Here is a 16,015-nt window from a genome sequence, read left to right as displayed (position 1 = left end):
GCTGCGTCCCCAACTGTTCCTGCTGATCCCAATCACATGCGTATTTTTACGATACCTGGACTGTTGGCAAACCTTTCATTTCTACAGCTACAGACAGCTCTTCCCACTGCACCCTGGGTGTCTTGGAATGCTATCCCTCTCTCACTTATGTCCATGTGTCTATCAAGGGGTGCTGCCTTCTTTCCTCAGGGGACCTGGCAGTGTCCTCTATGTACTTAACTTCCAGTACTTCAGTCAAAGGCCTCCTCATCAGCTCACAAACTCACCGTATCTAAGGATGAACAAATGCACAATGACCATTTCTTCATCGTACTTTTTGAAATGTGCAGCACGGTCTTGGAACTTGTATAAACATTCAATAGGATATTAAAAGTGTGATAAGGGGTTTCTTATAACCTCTGCCTTTTCAAGACACTCTTAATCCGTAAGTTCCCTGCTGATATCGGAAAGAGTGCCACAATTTTCGATGATTATTAGTTGGCTATGAACACGTCCCCACCACACAGGGTGAGAGGCCAACTCTGTGGAATGACTTCTCTCCTCCCACACTTACACAGATTCTGAAGGACAAATGTAGGCTGACAGGCTTGCACGGCAAGTGCCTTCACTGCTGAGCAACCTCACCGGCCCCACTACCAGGATCTGTCCATGGTAAGATAATATGCAGCCATTTGTGTTGAAATTTTCAAGTTTTTAGACTTTTGAAAACCCCAAGTTTTCATTATTTTGAAACAGTATGCAAGGGAACACACTGTCACTTATCTGTGCAGTAACACTCTGCACATGTGACTACCAAGCACTTAAGTCATAGACAGTTCTTAAACTAAGGATGGAATCTGTCTCCTTTCACTGAAGTGCAATAGCCTCTCATACTACAGATAGCACAGGCTCAGTTAAACTATCGAGTAGGTCTCACCCCTAGCCCCTGCTTTTGTGTTATACAACTCAACCAGAGTTTTGTCATTTTAAGCAAACCTGGATTCCCTCTTGGCAGTACAGCTGTTTCCAGCAGGTTTCCTCCCAGGACGACATCACTCTCTTGACTGTCATGCACGAGCAGCCTTTGGTCCTGAGTTTACTAGCGCTGTGTGTCGGTATTACTACATGGCTATGTGGATTTGATAGATAAAAACTGTATGAATATCTAAGTAAACAATTTCTGGTTGTGTCAATGTCTTAGGTTTCTACATCTTCTTTCTTATACTCCACCTGGCTACCCCTTTTGCCTGCTTCCTGGTGTAGCTTTGCCATTTCAGTAAGTGGTGAGAGTTCTCCCTTCTTGTCAGCCCAAACCTTTAGTTGCCTTTGATTTTGCTCGCAGCATAGCTCACGTGCTCTTCTTGCCTATGTCTTGGGCCCCTCTGACGAGCTCTGTAACCAGAAAACTCCCTTCAGCCCGGTCTGCTCTTCTCTGTCCCCCACCAAGCCCCACATTCCCTAGAATAAACTGCTGGGCAAGCTCCAATTGTACTCAACTATTTCAGTGACCCACACAAGCAGAATATCCCACACCGTATTTCCGGTTCCTTCCTGCTTCACAACTTTCAAGAACTCTCCTCCAGTCCTGCACTCTGGAGGGATCCTGGACACACTCGTCACACCTCACACACAAAGGAGGCCTTGCTGCACACAGCATGTGGCTCGCTTGGGAATGCCTTTCTTCTTTTCTAGGCAATATGTAGAGACCCATAGTTTGGATTAGAGCCTAACTCCACACTCATCATGGTGGAAGGCTTGGGCTATTTGAGTTACATTTGCTTCTATAGCTTGTTTTCCAAGGGGAAAATGAATGTCACCCTCTTAAGAGCTGTGAAGCAACTGCACTCTCAGTCATCAGGAAGCATTGCAACCTACATAGCCACCCACTGGGCTTACTGGAGCCCTTCACTACTGCGGCTGCGCTGAGAGCAGGGCCTGGCATACATCAAGGCTTGGCAGCAATTTCTGAGTATGAGTGAATGCGTCATCAGGAACCAAAGGCCTTACACACCTTGGAGTCCTGTCATGTACATACAGGGAGTACAGAGTGCAAAGTGAACAAACCCATTTCTTCCAATTCTTTCCCTCATCTCCCCTATTTGATGATTTGGAAAAGCAGCGATCATGAATTTATGTTTAATCCTAACCCAACTTTTTAATTTTTTTTTTTTTTTGAAGAAACAGTGAGTCTTATCCTTTGAGGTCAGGAAACAGTCATTTTACTGGTTTGTTCTCTTTCTCACTGGGAACAAACATGTGGATGCAGTTCTTCCTTCAGGGAACTTCATATAAATAAGAACTACAGATGCTCAACAGGATGCTAAAAATCCTTTACCATGCTAGACTGGTGCTGCAGTAAGATCCAGGGAACAATATTACACAGGGGAGACAGAGCAGCATCCAGGGCCCAGCGGCAGCATCTAACAGGAACAAAAATAAAGTTCTCACCTGACCTGGTCTAGCGGAAGCAGGTAGTATCTCTGGGAGAGCACTAAAGACTTAAAGGGGAATCAGGCGTGTGCAAGGGAAAGTGGACTACGGTGGAGGGCACTTTATGATGACCTCTGTGGCTAAGCCTCTAAGCTCAGAGAGCCCAACCAAGAAGGGAGGGGGCTGCGCTGGGCTGCAGCTGAGGGCTCAGAGGCCCACTGCTGTGCCAAGTGCATGGTGGACTGAGGATATTCTGAACAGAGAAATAAGAAGTCCCTGCTGGATTTAATTTCCATTTCTACCTAGAAGTGTCACGTTATTTGGAGACTGGGTGGGAATCAGGCAATATAATATGAAGAAGATCATTTCAGCCTTGTTGAGGAAAGAGGCTTCCTCCCTAAGAGACAGCTAGCAGGAGAGGAAGAATCCAGAAGCTCAAGCAATAGGTCACATCACAGGTGAGGATGGAAGTGGGTAGAACAGTCCGGAGATTCCTGCGTGGCACTCCTAGACTGCAGGGCCACTTACAGATGTACTGGACATTACATGGAAGATGTGCTACGCACTCAACCCTGATGCATGACCATGGCAGGGGTTAGCAGCTGGGTTTCCTTCCTACCTAACCTTTGCAAACTTGTTTTACAATTTGCCGTGAGGGGGATGAGGAGGCTCATTCTCCAAACCTCTTTTCAGTAGGGTGATGTTCTCATAGAACAATACAAAAGCATTCCACGGATCCTGGAACACTAATGAGGTTTCAGAAGTGGAAGCACAACGAGAAAGCTGTGTGTGTGACCCAGCAGTGTCTAGCCGTGAGGAAAGAAGGAGTTCAGGCAGCCTTTGTGGGGAGGAGCAGTGACAGTGTACATTCTCATGCACAAACACCAATTCTGGGCAAATCCAAGGACCACAAAATCTGGAGAAGAAAATGCAGGCGAATAATGACCCCGCAGTATGAAGTGCTTACTAACCAAGACCCAACAGACACAAGCCAAAAGGCAAGAGCTAAACAGAATGTGCCCAGTTCATTGTGAGAGCAACAGGAATGTGAAAATGCTACAGCTAAGAGAAAGGTTTCCACCTGGTGCTAACAAAGGTGGGCACCTGAACACGCCTACGAGTGACGAGGAGGAGGGCAAGCTCAGGCTTGCCGCAGTCTGAGCTTCGCATGTCATCTTGGGAGGGGCAAGCACATCACACAAGAAAGAGCCAGCCACCTGGCAATACACTGCTGAGAGAAGTGGGGGAAGGGCACTGTCCCACCCAGTCCCAGGAGGCCACAAGAAGGAACTGCAGGCTCTTTGGAAGTCAGCATCCATAAGCTGCTGTTTGACTTGGCAAGTACTTCTGGGAATTAAGGCAGAAACTCTGACAAAGGTTTAAACAAAAAGGGAAGACCACCCGTCAAGGACACTCCCTGCTATACTGGCCCTAGCAAAAAATGCCAACAATTTCAAATGCCCCACACTGGGAGCTAAGCACAAATCAATTGCACCAGAACAGTGGAATCTGAGGCTTAACTAGGTTCTGATAAGGAATTATCTTGACATAGCTATTCCGTGACAAAATCAAGACACAGAACATAACATTAAACAGAGGAGTGGGCCAGAAGGAAGAGGCTGGAAGCCTATTTCTGCAGCTGTAGAAGCCTACGAGGCCAGTTTCTAGAAGGAGAGTCTGGTCCTGAAGAACAGCTAGCGCCACCTCTGGGCACTGCCAACAGAATATATACTTGGGTTTTAAGCAAGTAGATTATGCACCACATTCTCCGAAGTCTGCTGAGAAAATGTTATGCTTTCTAAAACACTAAGATGAACAAAGCTGAAAAAATAACCAAATGGTAGTCTGTTTATTTGAGTGACTACTGAAGATAACAGGGTAAGACTGAACTCATTACTAACAAAGCTCACGGAGGTTTTTTTCTGTAGTTGGGTAACTCTACAAATGCCCTAAATTACACTATGCAGTGTGGATTCAGGAATGGCAGAGTTCACTGTGCTAATGTACATACATGTACACATGCACACAGTCTTCTTAAACGTGTGCCGGCTTGAACCCTAGGCTTCACGCACGTTAGACATGCTCTAGCCCTGTCAGCCACCTTCAGCCCTGTCAGCGATCACCCGAGGGGTAGGGGAGAGAGTGGTGCTTAGGAACTGTAGCCCAAAAGTCAAATGCAACTCTGCAACGGATTTCCGTTTCTCCCTTAGCACTCACTGACATACACACACAAGTCAGGCTGAGCACAGCCACAGCTGTGACACATTTTCTATGGCTGCTCACGCACTACAACTGATAGGACAAAAATGTGTCATAAAATTGAGTGAAAAACTGTGGTAAAACAGTTGTGTCATGTGTAGACTAAAAATTACGTGAAGCACAGTTTCTACAGGCGTGCTAGAAACACTCAGAGGACTAAGTGCCCAGACTCACTCATGCCCAGAGACCCTTCTGAGTAGCGGCAGGCAAGACTGGGCAGCTGATGTCTGTCCGAATCTTATCTGAAGATGTGCTTTGTCTCAAGGAGCTCATGCATTTAACTACCCGAGCCCATTCTTCATTAAGGGAGAAAGGCAGAACTGGACAGCAACAGGACTTGGCAAAATAAGAAAATACTAGTGATCTTAGTCCTAACTGTCCCTGGTAAATTGGGCATTCCACTTGCACCCCTCAGTAACTTCAGAACCGAGGCCTGTAAGTTAAAAGCTGAAATGACATGGAAGATAGCCACTGAGAGAGCACAGGCCGGTGACCATCTGGACTGTGTACATACTCAATGACTTGGGACATATAAGTCTCATTTCAGGCCACTGGGACACACTCTTGGGCTGGATTCAGTCTTATCTTGGAGTCAGACTATGGGTAGCCTTAGCATCCATACAGTCTGATAACTCACATGGCCTGTCTGAGAGCTGTAGAACATCTAGTATCTTCTGTACTTTAGAAGGCAAGCAAGTCTGGCCAGTCTTTTAACAAAGTACACCCCTAGAAGGAAAAAAATAACTGCTGATGAGCAGTCCAGGCCTACAATGGCCGGGACAAGCTGTTCTACACCTTAATGCAATGTACATAGGAGTGCTATCTATACACACACACACATACACACACACACACCTCGAGAACAAACAGCCCTCCCCCCCAATATCTTCAGGGAAAGAATGAAGTTAAAATTCACTGGTGAGAAGAGTCAATAGTGTCAAAGTCTTAGAAAAATGTCCAGTTTTCTGAAGCAGACATATAAAATGGCAAATGTGGTCACCAACCAAGTCTGTCTACAGAATCAGACCTCTGATAAGCAGCCTTCTTGCATATGTAGACACCCTGTACGTTCTAGAAAAGTGGGGATATCCAAAAGCACAAGAAGAGAAGCCATCCAAGAGGCTAAGAAAGGCAAGAAGGACAGGAAGGGCCAAGATGCTTAAAGGGATCTGCGCTAGGCTCCTCTGCTTGAGCAATTTCCAAAAAGGGAAACCTGGGCAACTCCCCATGGCAGATGCCACCACCACTTCTGCTTCTGACACCCGGGTGGCAACCTGCCCCAATAAGGGCTCTTGGTTGAAGTAACCTGGGATAGTCTGTCTGTCTGCAGAAATTGCATGTGCCAGGGTAAAGCCCATTCAACAGTCTGGTTTGAAACAAAACTCAGTGTTTTGTCAACAAACATCTTTGCAAAGAGGGGAAGATAAGACACTGGGCAACAACGCAAGCAAAACATTAAACTCCATGTGCAAACGTGCACGGGTGCGTTTTCCACAAGCGCCATCCCAAGTTTCGCCTTGCATCCAGTGAACTCACCTCCGTGTTCCAGAAACACTCGAACACACCTCTCCTTTCCTCTTGCTGCAGAGAAATGGAGCAAGGTCCAGCCATTGGCATCCCGGCCATTTGGGGAATAGCCCTGTTCCAGCATCTTTCGTACTGTGTGAACATCCCCGGCCGCCACAGCAGCCTGAATCTGCAACTCTTCCTGGAGCTCAGGGTTCCTCCGGCAGTGGTGGTGTAACATCCTAGCTGAGTCTGCTTTTCACCAACCAGACATTAGGTCACAGGAGGCAGCCTTTCGGGAAGGGAGAACACATGCAATTTAGAATGCGTGGCTCTTCAAACTGTGCTCACTGACCACCACACAAAGGTTCGCTTCCTAAATCCGGACAGCGACAGGCAGCAGCAGTTCAACAAGACCCGGCAACAGGCATCTGCTTAGACCTGAAATAGCTGCATTAAGGCTACATATTAATTGAAAGAGAAAGCCAGGTAGAAAACCCCCACTTAACAAAAAAATCTTTCCTGTGTCCTTTTGACTACATTGGATCCTAACAGCTCTATCTGAGGTAAAATGGGAGGTGGCATTAGGAAGCTAAGATGGCCGCAGCAGTACCAGTCTTGGCAAGTCCGACTTATAAGATGCACCACCAAGGTGGAAGTCACAAGCTACTCAAGGACTTTATCATAGTCTGAGTCAATAAATATGGAGTACCAGAAAACAGCCCATTAAAGCCCAGAGGAGGAACTGAAAGGCTAAGTCTCTGGCCTAATCCACATCGGCATCTTCTTTTTCACACAAGGTAACAAAGCATTGGGGAAGCAGGCTGAGCGAAGTGACTGCATAAAATAGATTATATTCACACGTGTGTGTGTGGATGTGTGTGCATGCTCTGCTTTTTCTCAATTTTTTTTTACCTTGGGCTATCTGATCATGTTTGTCTTCTCTTTTACTGTCATATTCTTTTAAAACATTTTTTTTCTAATTTTGGTACCAGAAGTTCTACTTCATAAATACTCAAAGTAGTATGCTAAATCAATAACCTGTTGATTAACCGCGATGAAGTGACTTCAATGAATAATAGTGCTGCGGACTCCATACCCTCTGCAGGTCCTGGAGAAATGTGTCCTCACACCCAGCAGACATTGAGTTTGTCCATGCACACAGGGAAGCCACTTCTCATGTCGGGGTACAAGCCTGTCTTTATGCTTTGAAGCATTTGAGATACACGCAGAAACCCAGACTGACAAGATCTTAGGAAGAGATTCCAAATGGGCTGCTTTGTAAGACATAATTAGACTAATCTCCTGGTTTGTAACCTCCATTTCTATAAGTAAATCTGCCTGAAAGAAAACATGTGCTAAAGCCTTTGAAGACATTCTGTTCTCCGATGAAGGTTAGACAGCTCAGGATAATTTTGCGACCAATTCTTTTTCTTGCAAAATTTCTCATTATGGACTACACACAAGAAAAGTAAGCCTACCTTGGTGGAGCCAAAACAGGCTAGGAACACAAACATCTGATGTACTTTTACACAGAATAATGACATCATTATAGTCTCAGCAATATCACTCAGTGATATAATTTAAAAATATCAAGCTATTACCTCAAATAGCTGTTTCCTCAGAGAAAATTGGGAAATGAGAAATTTCTAGATAATCTGTTCTCTTAATAAGTAAGTTTCCTTGATTCTTCACTTAATTACTTCCTTGAAATTCAGTCTCTTGGCTTAGAAATTTGACATAAAAAAATACCTTTCAGAATAGGTTTCACGTTAGTTTCAGTGCTGTAACCAGCACACATTTAATGGGATCTCTGTGCACTCAGACCGTCATCTTTAGCAGAACGCCCTTGAAATTTGGATTTATTTTACTATTCTTCTTGAGTCAGTCTTATTTAGTTCCACCTGGCCTTCCAACTTGCTATGTAGCCCAGGCTGGCCTTGAGCTCTTGATCGTCCCATCTCTAGCTACCAAGTGTTGAGGTCATAGGTATGTGTCGCCATGTTGACTCAGGGTGAGTTCTGTGGGTGGTGTATGTGTTCAGATACACTTCCGTGTCCTCTGCAGTTCTCAGCTTACTGTTTTAGAGCAGGACCCTCATTGAACCTTGGCTTTACCATTTCTGACAGACTGGCTGTTGATCTAGCCTTCACCATCTTCCTTGTCTCCTTGCAATCTGGTCCTAGGGTTACAAGTGTATATCTAATGGAACCCCATGGAAGAGTCCATCCCCAGCTATTCCATGAGTAGATGGGATCTAAGCTCTTCATGCCTGTACCGAAGCACTTTCACCACCAAGCCTTCCCCAGGCCCCACCGCATGTGTTTAAATAGAAAATTGTCTTGGCACTTGAAAGAGGTCTCCTCTAGAGGAAAAAGACTGAAACAGGTCAAAATCAACTTAGGCTTTTCTTTCAGTGCATGCTACATTTATATCACTATTTTGCCCATTCATTTCTGTGCAACTCTATTCTATTAATGGTAGGGACCAGACCCAGAGCCTGCTAAATGCATACGCCATTACTGAGCTACAGCCCCAACCAACTCATTTGCAGATTTCAAGAGGAAAAATAAAAGTTATACGGGATTTTCCTCAAAACAATCTAAGAGGCTGATGACCCTGGGCCATCTTACCTTACAGAGGAACGCCTCTTCTCCCAGTAGATGGGTTGTCTACCAACCATGGCGTGCATGCAGCATGGTGGGAGGGGTTCCCAGTGTGTCCCAGCCTCAGAGGAGTAGTCTTCGTCACCTATAAACAAATCCGATGACAATCATGGGACTTTCCTAAGGTAACAGAGAAGCACAGCTATCTGCAGTCTACTATTTCTGCTACTTCCCGATGACTTTATGTTTCAGGAGTTTATGACGAATCGACAGAGAACTCAGAGAAGGTTTTTCAAGAAAATGATCTTGTTGCTTTACAACAGTCTCCAAGATGTAATCAAATATGATTTATTTTTGAAATTCTGTGCCCTTTACCCCCACCCCCAGCTTCTTGAAAAAACAGTAAATAACCCCACATTTGGAATTTGGCTACAAGCTAAGAATCTTGTTTTGTCTGATGAGAACTGTCTCTTCAGGCCTGCTTCCTTTACTTGGTAAGGATACCCTCAGTCACCTGCTCTTTTTAAAGAGAACTAAAGGGGGGGGGGGAAATGTGTGCATTCAATACAGCAGCTGCCTGGGGCCAAGTGTAAACTATGATAAGTAAATAGCACTTATGCCTTTGAAAGGTGGTTCTTCCCATGCCTTAAAGGCACCCAGTAATAACATTTACATACACACAACAAGCTAGTTAAAACATTAACTAGCCAGAGATTTTACTACCTACTCTCTTAGAATTATTAAAGGAAAAAAAAAAACAAAACAACAAAAACCCAACCTATTTCTCTCTCTACAATTAAAAGAAAAAACAAACAAACAAAAAAAACTCATTCCCCATTCCAACGGAATTCCAACTCTATACATTCTGTTCAGGTTAAGGTCATAAAGAGGAGACTTCCCTACAATATCACAAGGAAATCTTCAAGGGAGACCTGACACCCCTTCTGGGGAGGGGGTGGCTGAGCCTTTAGAACTTAAAAGGTTCCCACAAGGAGACGGATGCCCTCTGCCAAGTTGAGCTGTGCAGGGTAAGAGCAGCAGTGGTGGCTTGCTGGCTGTGCAAGGGGAGCTCTTCATGTTTTAGTCTTCCTTGTCAGAAGCCTTTAAGGAAGGCAAAAATGTTGGCCTGTTCACCAAGCTGAAGTCTGAGTGCAAACTGTGCCTATTATTTCCAAATAAATGGAGTAGACATGGTCAGAAGAACTCCTTCAAAGCCAAGCATAAATACCACAGAAGAATCCTTGCAGAAACCAAGACTGAGGCAGGAAGTCTACAGCATGAACCTGGAGCATCTTACAGTGCCTGAGGGCAAGGAAGTGCTCAATGAAAGCTACAGCCACAGGGGCGAAGGAGCCAACTTCTCAGCTCTCAGGGACCAGAGACCACCGATCATCACTTCTCACCAGGACGGCATCTGCAGTCAAGAGTAAACAGCATCTCGTGGTGCGCAGCTCTAAGCCCACCAGGTTCCAGGCTGGGGTCACAAACAATACTCGTTAAAATCATTGTGGGGCAGGCAGGACCAGGGTGGGCGATTAGAGTTAAACAGAAGGCAAAATATACAGGTATGAAGTTGTCAAAAAACAAACTTAATTTCTAAAAATCAAAATCAAACACCTTACATCTAAGTGTGTCTTCAGTATTTTCTGCTTCCCTAGGGTCATGAAAATGTCCCAGTGTGGCTTCAAGCCTTTAAGAGTCCCTGCAGATTTCCAGTGGTCTCCAAATGCCCATCACCACTTGCACAGAGACAGCTGGGCATGACTGCCAGGAACTGTGGGAGGTGGGAGCTGAAGAAAGCGTGAAAAGTATTCACTAATATAAGGAAAAGGCAGGGTGTTAGGAGATAAAAGGATCAAATTATTTCTCCCTGCAAGAAAGGTAATAATGTCACAATTCCCTGTAAGTGACTTTAATGGGACAAGGGGACAGCCCCTAAGTGTCTAATGTGTGCTCTGCACAGCTCACAGCTTCCTAAAATACAGTCCTGTACATTTAAAATGACATTTAAAAATATTTTTAATTTTTGAAAGAAATTGTTGTTTGTTTTTCTCTGAGTGCCTACACTTAAGTAGTGCACCTCATGCATGCTGATGCTAGGGGCGAGCAGAAGGTTTCCAGGCCTCTGGAGCTTCAGTTAAGGCAGACGTGTGTAACCCTGTGGGTGCTGAGACCTGAACTAGGTCCTCTGCAAGGGAAACATATTTCTGACAGCCTCTTAATATGACACTTTTAAGGATATAAGATATTTTAAGATATTTTGTTCCTGTTCTGATAATACCAAGGACTTATAATCAAAGATTCTTTTTTTAAAGTATAAAGTCACTCCTTGCATGCATGTGCTATATAATAGCATCATAGGGGAAACATATATGTGTGTACCCAGTACACATAATCTCTGTTGTCTGTACCATTGTCAATTATATAGGCAATGATTAAAGTAGCCTCAAAGTCCAAGGTATCAGACCAGCAGTGAATTTTCTCTTTGTGTTACATATAAAATAAAGAGAAAAAAAAAGGCATTATGGTCCTTAAGAACAAATTCAACCTCAGCAGCAAAGAAACTATTTTTTTAAAAAAAATCAAGAAAAGGCACAGATGGGAATGGAAAAAGGCCTAGTTTTCTGCAGGGAATGCAAGTTCAAAACTCTGATGGCTCACAGAAATCATCTATAAAACAGGTCTCTTGACAAAGGAGAAATTTCTTAAATAATACACAATCAATGGAAGGTTCTCTTAAATTAATGGTGGTTGGAGACGCCAGCAACTTCTGATACCAGACCCACTAGAAGTTACATTCTGGGTTTTAGTAAGCAAAGAAATAAATAATAAACAAACATGGAAGACTTTAGAGGTAATGGTGAACATTTGTTTGTATAGGAGACCAGGATATGAAAAGAAAATCTCAACTTTGAAGATACTGCCTCTGAAGACAAAACCTAAAAATCCACCAATGGATCACAAGACCCCAGAGCAAAACCAGATACAGACATACATTGTGCCCAATCACAGTTTGTAACATGGCCAACAGGCCTGCTGCTGGGCTCCACTTACATAGTCAAGAGCCGGACACCAGAAATAAGGCAGGTATTATTTTAGTATCGCCCAACATACCATAGTGATTATGCCCCTAAAGAAGGATATCATATTTCCTCTAAATGACTGGACCTCTATGTGATGCAAAGATTTATTATCACATGGAACTATGAATCACATAAATTCTAACAGAAAACGTAATGATTTTTTACAAAATGTAAATGAAGTGAGGTGACTGAGAAAAGTTTAGAATTATGCAGACCCAACTCAAAGTTTAAACCACAGGTATTAGAAATGCTTTGTCAATAGGGCTTGCCAAGTCAAAGCAGCCTCAGGCTAGTGCCTCAGAAGTCTGCAAGAACACTGCAAGGGAGTGCATTCAGATGAAAATGAAAAGACAGAAGGCCAGGTCTCAGATAGACAAACTGAATCTGACTCTATTTACCCATTTCAAGAATAGTATCACTAAGGCTACATGTTGACATACTAAAGACTGCACACACATACTCAAGCCTGTGCTCATGCATACACACACAGGAACAAAATAAGACAGTATATATTCAGCTTATATATAATGTACACATATAACTAACAGAATTAACTGTGAATCACATCATTTTAGGTATAAAGGACAGAAGTAGTCATAATATGCTGAAGACCTAGCACTGAATAACCCCAATAATTCTCCCTTTGTGCTATGAATTTGGCTTTGGTTACCAAATAATCAGGTAAGTGCCCTCTCATGTCACTCACAATAAAATTAATACTAAGTTGACTGCCAGATATAGAATATATTGAGCTGGTCATATGGTTAAGTAAATGTCCAAACTAAAGAAAACTAAATAAAATGTTAAATAACTTAGACCAAACATTCTCAACTATGCTAATTATTACATTATTAATGTAATTATACTCCCCACTGTCCTGTCTTAGTGTGTGCGCGCGTGTGTGTGTGTGTGTGTGTATACACACACACACACACACACACACACACATCTCCTTCTCAGGAAAGCCATTGTCAGCTGAGCAAATCCTTGTACTCGGACATAAGCAGCAACAATAACCTGGCTGGGAACCAGGACAGAGCAATGTCCTGTCTTTATAAGTCTGACTAGTTATAATCTGACTATTAATAATCTTAGGTAAAAAGAACCCTCATTTAGGAACCCTGGCAAGTGAGGTTGTCTCTAAAGCAGAAAAATGCCCTCCACCCCACTGAGAAGGCTAGACACAAAATATATACTGCATTTTATCTCTGAAATACACTCCAAATATTTTATTACCATTTTTAAAGTTATACAGTACTTAGAAGGCATCACATTGCTGATCCATATTTAGCTGCTGAGCCAGCTCTCTAGCCCTGAGTTCTGCATTTAAATAACCACCTCTCTTCAACTTGAGACTTTGCCTTGATTCACACACACACACACACACATACACACACACACACACACACACACACAAATGCTACCCTAAATTTTCTCCATAGTACAGTCACTAGTGAATTTTTTTTTTCTTCTTTCTTTTATTTGGTTCTCTAAAACTGTGTTTCACGCTGTAGTCAGCCCAGGTTGGCTTCAAATTCTCCATCCTCTTGCCTCAGGATCCCCATTCCTCAACCTGGAAAGTACAGCAATTAGAGTCAGGTACAAGCTTTTGATCCCAGCACTCAGGAGGCAGAGGCAGGCAGATCTGAGTTGAAGGCCATCCTGGTCTACAGGGAGTTGCTGGACAGCCAAAGCTACACAGAGAAGCACTGTGCCAAAGCACCAGAAATGTTTTTAAAAAGGAAGAAAGAGAAAGTATATCAATTACAGAGAGAACAGAGAGCTGATATATACTATTTTAAAATTCTATTCAGAACATACTTTCTTTGGCATGTAGTATCAAATCTTAAAAGTGTGCAAGCCCTCAGAGCCCCTTAAAATTATCTTTATGTCTTAAAGATTAGTAGAATCAAAAGGTATTACATGTGTCTGTGTGTGTGTGTGTGTGTGTGTGTACGCCCAAGTGCAGACAAGACATAAAATCTAAAGGACTAAATAAAAAGCTTACCATTTTGACATCTTTTACTAAAAATGTAAATAAAAAAAAACAATTGAGATATTAAAATGAATGAGTCACTTTTTGTATGTGATAACAAGTGTTATAGAGTTATGCATTAGGCAGTCTCTAGGCTGTCCTTTGTATAATCTCTCCCTATGGTTTACTTGTATACATTCTTTCTATAATGTTCTAAACTTACCTTTAGGGTATTTTCGGAGGCAGCAGAAATCTGAGCACATGACCTAGGTGCTTACATTTCAATCTAGTAAGTTCTCTGTAAGGGTTTTAAAATGAGAAAACAAGAATGACCACTGCCAAAACCGAGCAGCAGATAGCTAAACATACCAAAATAATACTTTGTTTTAAAATCCCTGACTGTGCCACTATTGTCAAGGAGATACATTGTAAAGTTTTATAAGTTCATCTAGAACACCAGAGATGTAATAAATACTATGTATCACTTCATAACAACTCCAGGGTCCATCCACTTAGTCACACACAAACACAAAAAAAACACTCATAGTAAACTATATACTTTGTTTCAGGGGCTAATAGCCCTTTTATACAGTTCCTATACTGATCCCATTCTTAAGCTACACACAGTCCCTTTTCCCAGGAAAACCAAATCCAATTATTTTCTTCAAAACCCGTAAATTTCAGTCCTCCAGTTCACCTTCTACTACTAAGCCATTATCAGTTAGGTAACTCTGAAGCTTTCCTGATGGAGGCATAGAAAAAAAAAAAAATGGACATGGGCAAAACAGTAAATTGTGGTTTAATTAAAAGCAGCATCATTCAGAATTAACAAGCAATTAACACGGAATTGAAGAATTCCTATGAGAGTATGGAAGGCGGGGAACTACAGAAAGGTCTCCAAGCATCAGAACAGAGTAAATGACACAGTAGACCAAAAAATAACGCAAAACACGGAAACACTCTGACCCGGTCCCAGAAGACTGGGATAGAGAAGTTACTGAGGTGTTAAGGACCAGGCATGAACAGTATTTGCCAGGAAACTAGCATCTAAGAAAGCTTGCATTCCCAGGCAACCACCCTGAAAATAAAGCACTACTTAGTGAGGTAGGGGCCAGGAGTAAACAATGGGGGAAGGGAGGTCTGGCCCTTTACCTTTAGAGAGGATGCTGGTCCAAAGCACTGTGCTTATTGCTTCTCTGGTGGGTGGCCAGACCCCTTCTGCTCGCGAGTGTCCTCCTGCCAGCTCAAACCTGGAAAACAGAAACCAATCGGTGGTGCAGTGATCCAGGGGCGAGGAGAGGGCTCTGAGGATGGGGGAGATAAGGAAAGGCTGGAGGGTGGCAAAAGCAGGCAGGCTAGAGCAGGGCTTCTTCCCCAACCCCCACCCAGCTAGCCAGCCAGCCCCTTCCCCTCAAGGGAGGAAGAAACTGACTTTACCTGTCTCCTCAGTTGCAGCTCCTCTCTCTCCTTTCAGCCTCCTCCACATTCACCAACTTCTCCATTGAAGAAACACCCCAGGCAGGGCCGGGCACCGTGTTCCTGATCCTCCTTGGTGCTTCACGGCCCCAACCCGGACAGCATCCAGATAGTCGATCAGGCTGGGGGTGGCGGTCTTGGCCTCAGAGCAGCCTCCGGGAAGGGGTGCTGGGAGGAAGTGCCGGCTCGGAGGGGTGGGGGGGCAGTCCCGGTCCAGGGGCTCAGACCAAGGGTCTGCCGCGCTCCGGGCCGGAGGCTTTCAGCTACCGAAGGACTCAAGAGGTCTGGGGACAGAGAGACCCCAAGTCGTGCCAGGTCCGAAGTGTCAGTAGCAGGGTGTCCCGACAGGGGGGTTTCGGGATGCACTTTGCACTGGGCCACCCCCGCCCCCTCCTTCCAGCACTTTGGGGTCACTGGGATGGGACCAAGCCTTCGACAACCAATCAGCTGCCGCACTGGAGCCTGCGCTCCAAGCCGTAAACCAGATCAGCGGTGGGTGGGGGTGGGGGTAGGGGGTGGGGGCGACTTGGTTGGTTGGTTGTTTCCTTCTCCTCACCCAGAGGCCCCCACCCCCTGGCTGTCGTAAAGCTGCCCGCGGATTCGCGACAGTTAGAGGAGGCGGGCTGGTAGAGGCTGGGACTTGTCTCCGATTGGTCACTCTCACTTTGTCCCTCCGCTTCCCCGCGGCGGTTTTCGAGGCT

The 16,015-nt window shown here is 44.2% G+C and overlaps 1 protein-coding gene across 3 annotated transcripts in view; it reads right to left on the bottom strand.

Annotated features, from left to right (window-relative positions):
* Positions 1-15,814, bottom strand: part of Asb7 (ankyrin repeat and SOCS box containing 7) — a 45,446-nt gene extending 29,632 nt beyond the window's left edge. For 2 of the 3 annotated variants that reach the window (XR_007973936.1, XM_052161105.1), the window contains exons 1-4: positions 15,276-15,814; positions 14,991-15,088; positions 8,808-8,925; positions 6,205-6,466 (exon numbers count right to left, since the gene is read on the bottom strand). Coding sequence is in view for 2 of the 3 variants with exons in the window: in XM_052161105.1 (XP_052017065.1) it covers positions 6,205-6,415 (211 nt within the window). In the remaining variant the exon portion in view is untranslated. Of the gene's footprint in view, positions 1-6,204; positions 6,467-8,807; positions 8,926-14,061; positions 14,137-14,990; positions 15,089-15,275 lie in introns of all 3 variants that reach the window. The other variant, XM_052161113.1, reaches the window with a different exon arrangement.
* Between the last annotated feature and the right edge of the window lie 201 nt (positions 15,815-16,015).

Source organism: Apodemus sylvaticus, chromosome 1 (assembly GCF_947179515.1).
Source record: "Apodemus sylvaticus chromosome 1, mApoSyl1.1, whole genome shotgun sequence".
Lineage (NCBI taxonomy): Eukaryota > Metazoa > Chordata > Mammalia > Rodentia > Muridae > Apodemus > Apodemus sylvaticus.
The sequence above is the reverse complement of the archived record's forward strand: the minus strand, read 5'-3'. Positions and strand labels throughout refer to the sequence as shown.